The sequence below is a fragment of the Drosophila virilis genome, chromosome 5, assembly GCF_030788295.1.
Source record: "Drosophila virilis strain 15010-1051.87 chromosome 5, Dvir_AGI_RSII-ME, whole genome shotgun sequence".
NCBI lineage: Eukaryota > Metazoa > Arthropoda > Insecta > Diptera > Drosophilidae > Drosophila > Drosophila virilis.
Window position 1 is genome coordinate 25,217,548 of NC_091547.1, and position 15,956 is coordinate 25,233,503.

Sequence of the window (15,956 nt, forward strand, 5' to 3'; positions counted from 1 at the left end):
CATATTCTAATACGTCTATTTATATACTATATATTGTATATTGTAATATATATTTTATCAATTTGTATCTGGACCAGGGTATTTGAAAATTGAGCACTAGCTTGTTGTTTTACAAAAATATTGACAACATTATTTTTATATTTCTAGTGAGAATGATGCGGGAACGTATACTGTTCGCGCACAATCAGGTTCTGATACAACGACTGTGACAGCTCAGCTTGCAGTTGGACAAGGTGAGTTTTTTTTAAAAAAATAAATGATTGTTTTAGTAAATGCTTCGTTTAATTTTAACAGCTTCTGGCCATGATGAATCTAAAACTAATGTGCCACCAGCATTTTTGGTTAGCTTAAAGGATGCTGAAATGATTGAAAACACTCTGTTTCGTTTCATGATAAAAATTCTAGGCGATCCAAAACCAAAAGTACAGTTGTAAGTACAATAAAAATATTAATAAGTGATATTAAGACACCAATGTGAGACGAATCAGTCGTCAAATTGTCCACAAATGTGAAATTTAGTCAAAAAATGTCGGTGTTCAAGTAATAGTTATAATAGTTTTTAAAAAAAAATGCTTTCAATGCATTCATTCTATTTTAATTTTATACCTTGAACCCAAAGAAAATGGTTAAAAAGGGTACACATTATACCAGGCATTGTAACAGACAGAAAGGAGCATTTTCGCCAACAAAATGAACTTTTCTTGATAATCATTAGCTTTCTGTCTGTTCGTACTTATTAATGAACTCGGCGATCTGAAAATTGTATAAGAGCTACCAAAATCATTTTCTTCCTTTACTTTTGCGCCAATTGTCCGTTCGATCAGGCTGCCAATTGTTCACGAAATCTTAATGAAATTAGTGCGCAAAAGGGTTGTTCTCTCAACTGATTCAGATCAAAATCCAAATCAGTTTCAGGAATTCCACCATCATTTTGATTTAACGCAAACTATTGTGGAATGATTTACCAATATGCCACTAATTTTGTTTTCATTTCATATGCTATTAGTTAATTATACCCTGAACCCATTAAAAATAGTTATAAGGGTATATTTAATTTGTGCAAAATCCAAATGTATGTAACAGGTAGAAGGAAGCATCGCCGACCCCATAAAGTATATATATTCTTGATCAGCACCAATAGCCGAGTCGATCTAGCCATGTCCGACTGTCTGTCCGTCCGTCTGTCCGTCCGTCCGTCGGTCCGTATGAATGAACGCAAGTATCTCAGAACCTATAAGAGCTAGAAATTTTAGATGTAGGTGCTCCTTGTACCTGCGCAGATCGAGTTTGTTTCCGATAATCGATAGCTTACTCCGTTTCCAAGCAATCGATAAAAATCTATATCGATATCCTGTTTTTTGGGTAATTTTGGTAATTTTGGTAAATAATAAAAGCTAGTGTCACCAAACTTGACATATAGCTTCTAAAATAGAATATATATATGCATTTGATGTTGGAAGAAGAGGGTTCAGGGTATCCCCTAGTCGGGTATCCCCTCCCGAATAGAACCTCTTACTTGTTTTGTATTTGCAATATACCACCCGTATCACGTATCCACGTTACTCGGACTGAATCTTTCTTCCGATTGTGTTGCGTGCTTTCATAAGTTTGTTTTCTTTGAATAAATGGATTAAATAGCCATCTGGCTGATTAGATCGCCACTCTCGTTCTTTAGACTTTCCATTCAATAAGAAGGCTGTTGGCTTAAAATATCGCGTATGGCCTCAAATCGATCGCAGAATTTGGCATATGTTAAAACGATCCCATATTCAAACTCCCCGAGTGCAAGCTGATTCACATCTTTATCTCTCCAAATCTTCTCTAAACGGAATTAAGTGGTACATTTTCTTTCTATTCGTCACGATACTAATTAACTGGGTCACAAGTTACTACTCGAGCCTGAGATTTTAATGCTGTATCTATATGTGAGATCTGCATTTCTAATCTACATTCTAACTCTGTAGACTCTTTTAATATGGTTAAAGGACATATTGCGTTTCTTTTTTTAGTCCTCGAAACACTCATTAGTTGGTATATATGACTATAAATTCGATTTAACTGTTATTAATTTCAATTTAAAATTGAAATTGAAATTGACGCGACCGTCTCTTGACTGAAACGCGCCAACGATATGCGTACAAGAATATTGCACAGCCACGCTTAGCATAAAGTGAAACGAAAATAAGCGGACTGCAACTGGGTTGCTATGTAGGTACTGCACTAATATACAAGCGCTTGGACAACTGCCTAATTGTTGATAGTGATGGCAAGAAGGGGGAACCAACGAATTCTAACAGAAATGAAATTGTACTGACAATTAATTTTTGACTATAGTTAGTATTCGCTCAGAAGAACTAAATCGCACAAATAAAAAGTACATTATACGTGAATGTAAATTATAATTATGCTTAGCTCCTTTACATATGTGCCAAGAATTGATAGCATTGGCTTAATTAGTGCAACCAAGCCAATTGAGTTGGGCTTTTAATTCCGGACGTTCTACTTTGGAAGCTACTCTCTTTTGATGGTAGCAGGTAGTTGGTCTCGGCCGATGCCATTTAATTTTAATTTTTAATTAAAAATTTACTCGCGAGCCACGCATAGTTGTACTATATCACTTGAACTTAAAAGAACAAATAATGCGCTTCTTGCTGATGGTTTAAGTAACTTCGACAACTTTACAACCTCATAAATTTCTTAAGCCTAAGCATTAGTCTACAGAAGCAAGGCGAGACGAAAGTTTTATTGCGCTCTCACTCTGCCCCAAACATAACTTTCTATAGACATCAACTTTTAATAGATCTAATTAATCAATGTGCGTATCTGACCCAACGACATTCTTAAAGAAGGGAAGTGTCATAGATACTAAGAATATCGTCTTCAGTGAATCATTTGCTTAACTTATCACTTTGATTATATTCGACCCTATAATGGCAAAACCCAACTTAAGTTGAGTTTGTTCAAACGGCTGACCTACCGATTACGCTATATGTGCCGTTCTCTCACAAACCAGTAAGCCAATATGCTGTGCAAGCTACTATCAAAAATATTGTAAGGATAGTGTTGCGATAATAAGCTTTTTCAATAGCTTTCACAAGTCGAAATAATTAGCGAACCCGAATTGGTATGTGCCAATTTTAGCGAAGCGACAATTACTAGTCATAATTTTGAGTAATGCAAGTGGCCGATGTGTACCAAATGCATGAAGCGAACAAACTTAACTAACTCGATGCGCAGCATTGAGGCCTTCGCATAAGTAAAGCTAGGGCAATAAAACGATCGTTACAGCGAAGAGCGGCAGCTCTATGTAAATATTCTTAAGAGCGAAATTTAGGCAATTGCTTTGCAGAGCGAGTATTATAAGATAAATTAAGATGCTGCTTTTATCACTTGCGAGGTCGTTCCAGTTGTTTTGACTGCATAGCCAGACATTTCTCCCTCCGTTGGAAAGCAAGGGTTTTCAACAGATCCCTGATGGGCAAAAGGCACAGCTTGTTTGCAGCTCTTCTCGTTTCTCCTGTTCCGCTGCGCGAAATGGCTACTCGAGCGACTCCATCCTTTCCCACGATTATCTCCGTGATTCTCGCCTTAGAGGCGGCAGATTTTCATCATTTACGAGGACTAAGCCGTTGACGCATAGGCCTGATTTCGGAGTACGCCATTTGCAGCGCTGCTGAAGCAGTGTTAAGTATTCTTCACGCCAGCGAGACCAAAATAGTTGTGGCAGGTATGTTACGCATTGCCAGCCATCCAGACGATTGAATTGCAGGTGCGTCACTTCAGGCTCAACGAACGATGAGAGGGTTCACCAATCAAGAAATGAGCTGGAGTGTCCACATCTAGATCTGCTGCATCTTCTTAAAGACGAAACAATGGTCTGGAATTAATTATCGAAGCTATGTGGCAGATTAGCGTGCGAAACTGTTCGAAGTTGAGAACACAAGATCCAACAACCACGATAAAAATGATGCTTCGCTGTCTTCACTGCTGTTTTCCGAAGGCCGCCAAAATGCGGTGAACGAGGAGGTATAAATTTCCAATCAATGGAATCAGCCATGCAAAATTTATGCACTGAATCAATATGATTGCGACCGATGAATAGACGCTTGAGATCCAGAAGCTCGTTCTTGGCGCCAACAAAGTTGGTAGCGTTATGGACCATATCTGAGATGGCCTTTTAAGCGTATTCAAGAATGAAGCTGTCGACAAATCCTTGCCCAGTTCGAGGTGAACCGCTTTAGTCGCGAAGCAGACGAAGATAGCCATGTAACATTTGACAGGAGCTTTCTTTCGTACATCTGGCTTATAGAAACGAATATGAGCAAAAAGTGCCGGTGGACCAGCGTGTAAGTCCCGAACCGTGTGATGACTGAATCAGTGATGGGATGGTGACACGGGAGAATAATTGGATGGCGAGCGTCGAAATCCAGCGAAGAGTTTTTCATGCGCCCATCAACTCTAAGAATTCCGAAATCATCCAAAAAAGGGTTAAGTGATGCGATACAACTGGACGGTTTAACAACTCTTCTCGATTGCAATGATTTGATCTCTTCCCACAGGTGTGCCCTCTGGACGAGCCTTAGTAAGAGTTGGGTCCCATGTTGTATATCAGACACTGTTAGTCCAGGATGCCTGCTTCTGTGTATGAATTTATAAATATATCCGAATATACGCGGCATTGTATCAAATGCGTTGACGTATTTACAAGTGGCAGTTATATCAACAAAGGGAGATGACGCAATAAGGACCTTTTTTTAAGTTCGAGTTCTGTCTTTTGTGACAAGCAAGAAGTAGGCCCGATTTGTATGTAGCTAGAAATTCTGAGCCGTTAAACCAAAATAACGATTGATCTAATTCACTGGGCGTAGATCCTCCCAAAGTATATCTGCCGGGTTGAGTGAAGTAGGCACGTAGCGCCATTCCATGCTATTAGTTAGCTCTTGAACTTCTGTGACGCGATTAGCCACGAACACGTTGAGCTTGCAGGGCTTGGTCCTTATCCAGGAAAGGCATACAGAAGAATCCAACCAACAGTAAAACTTTCCATCAAAGAAATTAATTTTAGATATCTCACGCATGAGATTAGATAGTAAGACAGCGCCGCAAAGCTCTAGCTTTGGAACTGTGATTATTTCAGAGGATTACCGGCCCTATGAGTGCAAGCGGGTCATACAAGCGAGCTATGGTCGATAGTATTGACCTTTTGGACGGTTTGGATCTCTGCTGAATGGACGAAAAAGAAGACAGCAACCGATCCGACGCTGAGTCCCAAGCGATTCCAAGAGTTTTGGGATGTCGCTACCTTCATCAAACTTTAGAGAAGATTATCTGTCCTCTTCGGGAAGCCCTTTCAGTAGAGCAGCATTGTTTGAGCTCCACTTTCGCAACTTGAAGCCCCACTTCCAAAATTCCAGCCGTCTGATTAATTTCCTTTGCTTCTTGAATTGAATCACCCCCTGAAATGAGGTCGTCAACGTAGATGTCTTGCCGCAGAATCCGAGATCCAATTGGAAAATTAGTTTATGGAAATTAGCTGCTTGCCGGGGTAAAATTTTCAGTCTCACCAGTGCCAGCAAGTTACAAGACATGTGAGTTGTTAGGATGGTGGGCTTAGACGGGAGGTGAAGTGGTTCATACGGTCCAAGCCTGTACTATTTTTACAGGATATGACGATATGTCCGTCCACTAGCTCGAGGATCAGTGGCCATTCACGACGTCACTACCCTGTCGTTAGTAGAACACACGCATTTTTTCCTCATGTGGACGACTCTAGTACGGTTGATGCGTCAGCCGGTGGTTACCATCAAACATAAATAATGAGGGGCTTCTTGCCCTTATCTGACCCTAAGCATTCAGCACCTTGCCTTTAAAAGCGCTTTCATTCTTGTCAATGCTGATACACTTTATAATAATGTTATATCCTATAACTAGGATTATGATCTCTGGGGTGGCTACCTTAGTGGCTCTCTTCTCCTCTCTTAATTCGACGACGATACCGTCACTTCCCCAGAGGCGTTCATGGCGACGAATCTGGCTTCCTTTCTTAACTTGTATTATTCGTTAATTATTATTATTATTGCCTTCGTAAAATAATTATGCTATTCCCTATATTAGCAGTGTAGCTGACAACCTATGTTATCTTCTCGATCTATGCTTAACTTATTGTACAATTAAGTCAATTCGGCGTGCTCTTCTTCGACATCCATCGGACCCAGCTCCTCTCCCTACCCGGTCATTTCCTGGTAGAATGGCATCAGTGCGAGATATTGGCCACCCTCTTCTTTCGGTCGTTTGGCAAAATCATACCAATAATTTCAATGTTTTATTAGATTATAATTTGTTGGTTCACCTGGCTTCACCAGACGCACAATATTAGGCGAATCAAACTTAATGACCCAATAGGGGCAATCGATTTTGGATGCTCATTTCACAACGAAGCCATAAGCGGCGTTGCACAGTTGATGCTGCCGTAACAGGACCATCGAGTCCAACGAAGGACAACACGCAACCACGGCTCCCTACCATGCATCAGAAAAGCGGGACTGAAACCTGTCGAGTCCGCCACACTTGTGAGAACTTGTCCTACTAACTCGGTTAGACCTAAACTGCGCTATCATGGTCTTCACGGTCCTGCTTATACTCTCGGTGGGAATTTCTTGCGGCAATACGGGGAAGTTTACTGGACGTCTACACCCAGGGACTCTATAAAAGACTTGAAGCTACGACTCGTAAACTGTACCCCGTTGATGCACACAAACTTCTTGGGCCCCGAATCTACTCCAAATTCTCACTCGAAACGGCGACTGCAAGTGTGCCGCCGTACCCTCCTAAGTGAACCACATCGAGAAAGATTCATCGAATACCAGTAACATTGTATTGCCATATCTCGACCGTGGAAGGGGCGCGACAGAGTCAGCGCAAAGCACAGCCATCGGCTCTGCTACCTGGCTCATCAGCATGGGACTGACTGGCTCGAGTTGTTCGCTTTTTAACCTCAAGCAGAGCTCGCAGCACTTTACGTACTTCACAGCATCGCGGAATATAACCGGCCAGTAGTACTTCTGCGCCAACCCGATACGTGTTTCCTCATGCCCTGATGTCCAGCCGTGGGAGCATCATGACATTCCTATAATACTCCTTTTGGCCACTGGCCACAAACAGCAGGAAATGTAGTCCTCATCATCCGTCCGGTGGTTGAAGTACCTATATAGCTGCCCATTTTCTTTTATATATTCTGAGAACTTAGATGGCTCTTCGGCGATCCTGACACGCATACTCGCGATCCATTTGCATGAGGCCCCACGGCCTGCTGACAGGTCTCTAGAGGGTGCCTTAATAATGCATCATCACCACGACGAGCTTGAGCTTCCCTCGTCGATGGTGGACATCAAACTGGAACTGTTCCAGTTCCAATGCCCATCGCGCGACTCTTCCTGAAGCGCTCTCAATCGAGTTGAGTCACTTGAGTGGCAGATGATACGTTATCACGTCGAAACAATAGGGACCAACGCAAGTTCCGGAACGACCACATGATTGCCAGGCACTCTTTCTCGGTGGCGGAATAGTTAACCTAAGTTTTCAGCAATTTCCGACTCGCATACGCTATTTACCGCTCTTGTACCTCTATGGTCTTTATCAACACTGCACCTAGGTCATACTCACGCGCGTCAGTCTGCAAGACAACACAGGGGCAGTCGTCAAGCTTTCCTTCAATAGACACAATGCCTCCTCCTGTTTCTCACCCCATGACCATTTTCGCGCCTTCTTTAATAGCGCCATTAAGGTTGCACCGAAGAAGCGAAGTTGGGCAAGTAACGCCAGCACCATGCGCTACCTGTACCCATGGCCACCTGACACACTGACTTATTTCCCGAGTGTTCCGCCCACTGCCTCATAACCGTTTCATACTCCACAGCCATCTGCGCTAGCTAGAACAAAGTTGAGAAACCTTACCGTCAACTCCTGCAATTCCTGCGCCGGCTCATGTTTGCCGTGATGCATTAGAGCCTTCAGTTTTATTAGGTGTTTCTTCCTCCCCCACACGCCGGCGGGCAGCGTTTTTTTTTTTAGAATTGAATTCTCTATTAAAGGAATTCAAATAATGAACGACCCATGCATATATACTACCTACCTTTAGATTGTATTTTGCCCATTCAGACGAACTTTCGCTTATTCCCCGTGTCTGGGTGTGTTTTGCATTCGCTGCCAGTAATACGTTGATCGATGTAGAAAACAATCTGATGCCGCATGTGCGGCTATAAATAAAACAGCCGCGCGTCAGCAACCATGTTGTTTCCAGCGCTTACATGCACCAGCTGTCAAAATACAATCTGCTTGAAATCAGTAACGATTGGCAAAAGTAGGTCACAGATAAGCTAATTTTCAGTTTGAGTTAAACAATAAGTTCATTCGAACTTAAAAAAAACTCATATCTCTTATAACATAGTTACTTCGCACAAGTTAGGAAAATCCGAAAAATGCTTAACTGGCCCCTAACTCGAACAAATTATTCTTACATAAAACAAAATCAACTAAATAAAAATATACCCGCCAGTCCGGCGATTAACTTTTAAGGAAACACTCAGTAGAAAAAACAAAATATTTTTCCTAATTTTAACTTTATACGGGTGTTTGCCATCGAAAACTCACACGTTTTTACAATGATTGATACACTTATGAGTAATAGTGAATAAAACTAATTATTCGGACAATCTTTTTGATATTATATTTGGTAAACATCTAAACTAGCAGTTTGTCAAAAGATGGCGTTATCAGGCCAACTAGGCCACCTTAAATGTTTTAGAAAAACTTTATGGAGCCTATAAAGAGGTTTCAAGAGAAAAGTCTTATTTTTGTAAGAAATAAATAAGATAAGCTTTTATTACATTTTTATATATCTGATTACTCTGACCTGGGCTTTCGACACTGCTTCTCCTCGGAACAAGCCAAGCCGACTGCTTACTCAAATTCGGAATGGGCGGAAACGCCATTATCCGGTCAGATTTTAAATGTCTCAAGATTACGTACGACTTTACTCAACAGTCAATTAGGGCTCGAACGCGCGACAGACAGCAATACATGCTAAGCCTCTACTGAACAGCCACACCAATAATTAAGTATTATTTAGGAAAAAAAACGAACTGAAATAGCATTACAGAAAAAAGTCGCAATTACTATGGTGTTGGAATGTGATAGAATGCGAAGCAGTCGCGCATTAATGTGTGTGTGTACATGCATACACAAATTCTTGATGTTTTTGCTAGCTGTGCCATCCAATTGCGTAATTATATATAACTGTGGTTTTCTCTTAACCAATCTTAATGAAATTTTCTACAGTATATCTTATTGTACCATTGAATATTTGCGTACTCTCGAAATGTCAATTGCATTAAAATTGTGGCTTAAATTGGTGGGCACTATAAGTTTGGTTAATAACTTGATTTATAGCTCTAGGGTGGTAGCGGGGAGGTGGCGATAAGTAAAATGAAAGATACTTGATATATATAATATTCTAGAAGCAACATATCAAGTTTGGTGACTCTAGTTCTTATTATTTACCCAATTTGCTCAAAAAACATTATTTTTATACAGATTTTTATCGATTGCTTGGAAACGGAGTAAGTTATCAATTATCGGAAACAAACTCGATCTGCACATGGACTAGGACAACTTACATCTAAAATTTCAGTCTCTAGCTCTTATAGGTTCTTTATGTTCTTTCTTTGTGTTTCTTTGCGTTAATACATACTGACAGAAGGATGGACGGACAGACAAACGGACATGGCTAGATCGACTCTGCTATCGATGCTGATCAATAATATATATACTTTATGGGGTCGGAGATGCTTCCGTCTACTTGTTATATACATTTGCACAGGGTATAAAAAAAGCGTGGAAAGATTAATATTTCAAGTTCGAATTTGCAGCAGTTGTCCAAATCAGTTGACCTGTTCAACATGGATTTGTAAAGAAACGATCAACTAAGGCTAACCTGCTTAAATTTAATTGCTTGATTAGTGATGTTTTCCTTTCTAAAAAACTGATGTCATCTACACTGACTTCAGTCAGACGTTTGACGCTGTGCTTCATGATATTTTAGTCCTAAAACTTGACCGTTAAGGTTTCCTTTTATCTCTTTAGCTTTGGATTTGTTCCTGTTTAAAAGGTTTACCCAAAAAAAAATGCTGAGACTGAATACCTCAAAATAGTTTCACGTTATTTCTAGTGTTCCTCAAGGTATATATCTTGTACCTTTGTTTTTTTTTTATAAACGACCTTTCCTCTGATTCATTTCATATGAGTGACCAAAAGTATTCATGGATTAATTAAGCGTTGATCTAAGAAGATAAGCGATCCTTTTATAATCAAACTTCTGCACATTCGCTTGTACGGTCTATCATTAAATACTGCTTATGTGTCTGCGTCTCCGCTGTATAATTTTAGCCAGGATCGTATTGAATCATTTTAGAAGCAACCCCCCAATCGCAACAATCCACATCTTCGGTTGCCAGCGTCGTCCAGCAGACTTTTTTCTTGATATTCCGTCGTTAACAAGGACATATTGATTATTCCCCCTACGCATACAAGGGCATATGTTACTAGGCAGGCTGTAAATTTCCCTCATCGGGTCCACTTATACTCTATATTCTAGTTCAAATTTCTTTAATTTTTTAACCGCTTTTGTATCTAATTTTTCCTATTTCTTGTATATTCCATGAGTATTTTCTAAATATTTCCTGCTAAGGTATAGACTTTAATAACGTGACGACAATGCTTCTTGATCAAGGTTATGAGTACTCACAGAAGTGGATTATAAATGTTGTACGCTTTAAACTCTGCTTGATCAGCTTCAAACTTATCAAGCCACAATATAAAAATTATTTAATAAATGCGTGTTTCAGCGATTTAAAAAAATGTTGAACTTCTTAAGGATCTTTGTGATATTTGAGTTTATACTTTTTCACAAAGTTTACCGCTCTTGGAAGGAAAATGTGGGTTAAAGGTTTAATAAACGAAAACTTATTTTTGGGCTTGAAGACTCTCACCACAAGACTGACATGAACGGAAACCGTTGATTCCAATATTTGATTCTTTATTTCCCCTTTAATAGTTTTTTATATGGAAGTGATTCCAACATTGATCAAGATGGGACGGGTAGAATTTGCATGGGCGTATATTTGGGGATAGGTAATATATAAAAATTGTGGCACAAAATGTTCCACGAGCAAAAGTCTTTTATTTGAAAGTCTTATTATTATTATTATTATTATTATTATTATTATTATTATTATTATTATTATTATTATATTATTATTATTATTATTATTATTATTATTATTATTATTATATATTATATTATTGATTATTATTATTATTCTTATTATTATTATTATTATTATTATTATTATTATTATTATTATTATTATTATTATTATTATTATTATTATTATTATTATTATTATTATTATTATTATTATTATTATTTATTATTATATTATTATTATTATTATATTATTATTATTATATTATTATTATTATTATATATTATTATTATTATTATTATTATTATTATTATTATTTTTATTCTTATTATTATTATTATATTATTATTATTATTATTATTATTATTATTATTATTATTATTATTATTTTAGTATTATTATATTATTATTATATTATTATTATTATTATTATTATTATTATTATTATATTATTATTATTATTATTATTATTATTATTATTATTATTATTATTATATTATTATTATTATTATTATTATTATTATTATTATTATTATTATTATTATTATTATTATTATTATTATTATTATTATTATTATTATTATTATTATTATTATTATTATTATTATTATTATTATTATTATTATTATTATTATTATTAATATTATTATTATTGTTATTATTATTATTATTATTATTATTATTATTATTGGTATTTTTAAATTAATAGAGTAAATTATTAGCACAGGGAAAAAGATAATAAAAAGTCGCCATTTATTAAGGACTAAAAATCAACACAAGAAAGTTTATTGAAGTACTAGTTACTTCTTCCTACAATTATAGTGATGCCAACTATATAATTTAACTTTTACTTTACAATATTATGTATATATAACGTTTGAAAACTTATAATTCAATAACAAAATGTTCGTATGCCTCTTTATTTTTAGCTTTAAGAATCAAAAGGAAATTCTGGAAAGCAGTGATAGAATTCAAATTATTAGAGATAAGGATTATTTGGGATTCTACGAATTAGTTATCGTAGATGTTCAGAAGGATGATGCTGGAATATACTCCTGCAAGGCAACCAACAAGTTTGGTGAAGCCTCGTGTGAAGCTCAAGCAACTACAGTGGGTAAGTAATCCCTAAAAAAATGCAAAACAATATTGTTTTGTTTGAATGCTTCAAGATGTATTATTTAATTTCAAGGAGCAGTAGACTATTTTATGACCTTCCAGTTGTTCCACCACACTGCTCCCATACACTTTTGGCAATTTAATGTTGTTTTTTGTCCGGTTCCCATGAAGTTTTGAGTTTATACACATTAGGTATCTTACAGATACCTCACAAACAATAGAAACTTGTTTTGGTTATAGTATAGGAGAATATATATTATTGCAATTTCTCCAGATCGATGCATTCATATTGACAATTTTTTTTTCCGATCGAATTTCTTTGATGCAAATTATTGTTTTTTCATAATACAAATTTTGTTGTTCCCAGTATTCGCCCGCTAGAAAATCATGTTTGAAATTATCCAACAACCTTTCCTCATTGATGATGATGACATCGTCGTCGGATACTGTGAGTTACTCGAGATGCCTAGACCGAGTGGCACAGTAGTTTTTGTTCGCACGTAAACACGTTAACATTAAGCTGCTGTGAGTGTAGAGCTGCAGTTCCTAATTGGTAATATTTCATTACCGCAGCAGTCTATTATCATTTCGACGGTTGAAGATGGTGTTATTATTTTGCACAGGGTATAAAAGTATGTTCTTAAATAATAAACTTGGCTGTAAAAAGTAAATTAAACAAGTAAGAGGTTCTAGTCGGGAGCTCCCGAATAGGGGATACCCTGAACCCTCTTCTTCCATCATTAAATGCATATATATATATTCTATTTTAGAAGCTATATGTCAAGTTTGGTGACTGTAGCTCTTATTATTTACCAAAATTGCCCAAAAAACAGAATATCGATATTTTTCGATTGCTTGAAAACGGAGTACCGATTATCGGAAACAAACTATTTACACAGGCATTATGAGCACCTACATCTAAAATTTCAAGTCTCTAGCTCTTATAGGTTCTGAGATCCTTGCGGGAGCTCCCGACTAGAACCGCTTACTTGTTTTAATTCAATGAACTCGTGTTGTGTAATTTGTAGATTTTCAAAGTCATCAAAGTGTCTGGAGTCCCAGCTTCTATCTTTAAAACGATGCATAATATATCGCTAGCCTGTCGAAGGTGGATATTCATTGCTGCCAGGTCTGTTTTCATATATCATTTGTCCAAGTCCTGTATCTGTGTCATATGTGATTGCCGAAAGTTCTTCTTCAACTCCTATGTTTCCCATGTCCTTTTCGAGGACATTAACAAGTAAGTCGGGAGTTTTGATAAGCTTTCCAAATTGTTTTGTCTATTCATAACCGGGATGTACTATAGACCGCGTTTAATTAAATTAGACCGTTGTCATTTTGACAAGAAGTATCATAGTCCAGATCATAGTTTGTAAGGTTTCAAACTTTTCCAAAAATACATTCCTCCTTGGCGGAGATGGGGGTCAAACATTTGGTAGGTAACGTGCTCGTGCTCAAATTTATTTCCAAACATACCTATACGAACCGACAGGTTTGAATAGACAGGTTTCACGAAAAGACAGGTTCACACTTTTCGAAAAATCCAAGCTTCCTCGGTGGAAAATGCGATACAACCACTTCTGTTGTTAGGCTAGAAGTTTTTTCCGATTTGCATCAAACTAATTTTCAAAGCTCTTCACAAGAACTTTGTAATTTGGGAAATTCTGCCCACAGTGGTTAATTAGCTAAAAACGTATGTATGAAAGTTTTTTGCTTACCATCTGATCGGTTTCAAAATCACTTTTGAATAGATTTGTCAAAATTCTCTCGGACTTCTTGGAAAATCTATCCTTTAAGACGGGCTTCACACTTTTTTCCAGAATCCAAGGACCCTTGGTAAAAATTAGACTCAAAGATATCTTGTGATTGTTGTCGAATTTGCATCAAATCTATTTTGGGAAATTCCACCCATAAAAGTGGTTGGATCTTAATTCGATACACTAAAAACATATTGTTAAATAAGAGATGTGTAGATTTCAAATTCCCATGGGTGTGTACGAAGTTGAAAGGCAATATCTTTTTTAGTACGAAGCGTTCCAAGGGCAAGGCCAGCAACATGCTAGTATATAATAAATATACTTGTTTCCCAATCTCTTGTTTGATCTTACAAGGATTTCATCTCCAACTTGGAAATATCTGTTTATCTTATCTTCATTTAACTTGTTTATTTGAGTATTCTGTGATATAATAACTTTAATTTTTTGATACAGTGTCGAGCTCTGAGAGAGATGAATGGGTTATTGAATAGGTTGTGTGCTTGTAACTGGGTGAATTGACCTGTTGTATTCTATGGTTGCCTTGTTAGACTGTGGCGTTGATATATCTTTCGGCTTTCTGTTCATTCTTGTTTAAAATATCGGTTAATGTGCGTTTTGTCAGGCATCATTTTGAGGTGATTGGCGTTTATCACATTGTATTCTTGACCTTTTTGACAACGTCGACAAATGTTAACAGTTTGGTCCAAGGCAGCTCTACCTTATATTAGTTTTTGGGCTTGAAAGAGTTGACCGGGCTTTCTGTTGATTCGACAGTGTATGTGAATACTAACTCTCTAGATATCGAAGCAATACCGGATGGAAAATCATCTTCTAAAGCATGAACGTATTACGTAACATTACCTCAGCTTAGAGATTTTCTTTCCTTGGTCTGTAAAATATTTGAGCATTGTGCTCCTCACCGCTTAATTTTTACAGTGGAACTGCGATTAGAGACGCCCAATGTTAGGGACTGATGGTCTGTAAAAATATTTAAATTATACACTTTGTTTAGTAAATTTTGAGTTTTGTTAAGCGACTCACTTTTTCAGAAAAATATAATACTGCTCCTAAGCCAATGAAAGAAGTATCTATTGTTAAATAAAACGCCATATTATAGTCGTTTAGTCATTTTTGCTGTTTTCAAAATATTACTTAAAGGTTTTCTCATTAATATGACTTGTTTAATAAAGCATTGTCAATCCAAGCAATGTCCGGACGTAGAGATATATGCACAGTATGTTCATAGTTACGAATAGCTTCTTGTCAGGGCATGTAGTATTGCCTCCGCGTGGATCCACTTAAATTCGACACTATCTTTGAAAAAATTGGATGTATGCCCTCGTACAGCTTATCCAACACGATTTGGTGCTTCGTATTTCCCATAACCTTTAAAAAGTGTTACTTTTTGCTATATTACTGAGTAGGACTTGACCTGACTTGACTTTGACTCGCAATTTTGCGATGCGTACAACCACAACAAGAGTTTTTTAAATGCTTTTTTGTCAAAACAGACGCAAGAAAAATAAAACTGTCATTTTGACGCCAGAGAAAGAAACAGAATTGTCAAAGTTACACAGAAAAACTGATTGGTATTCTGTATTCATAGAATTGCGTGGGATCACAATTCAAACCAAACACCATTTGCGAAATACAAACATTATTTGATTATTTGAAAGCTTAATATGTCTATTTTTATTACCAGCGGCGGCACTTGAAATTCCATGCATGTCTGATCGAACAGTATAGTTGACCAATTCATTATGGTCATTCATAATTGGACACATTCGTAAAATTCCCCACTTCTACTTCTTTTATCAATTTA

General features: G+C 37.0%; 1 protein-coding gene across 5 annotated transcripts in view; it reads left to right on the plus strand.

Moving 5' to 3' along the window:
• The window catches only part of Obsc (Obscurin), a 204,517-nt gene that overhangs the window by 91,172 nt on the left and 97,389 nt on the right, over positions 1 to 15,956 (plus strand). For all 5 annotated transcript variants that reach the window (XM_032437394.2, XM_070210261.1, XM_070210262.1 and 2 more), the window contains 3 exons: positions 148 to 233; positions 295 to 430; positions 12,191 to 12,375. In XM_032437394.2, coding sequence (XP_032293285.2) covers positions 148 to 233; positions 295 to 430; positions 12,191 to 12,375 — 407 coding nt within the window. The remainder of the gene's footprint in view (positions 1 to 147; positions 234 to 294; positions 431 to 12,190; positions 12,376 to 15,956) is intronic.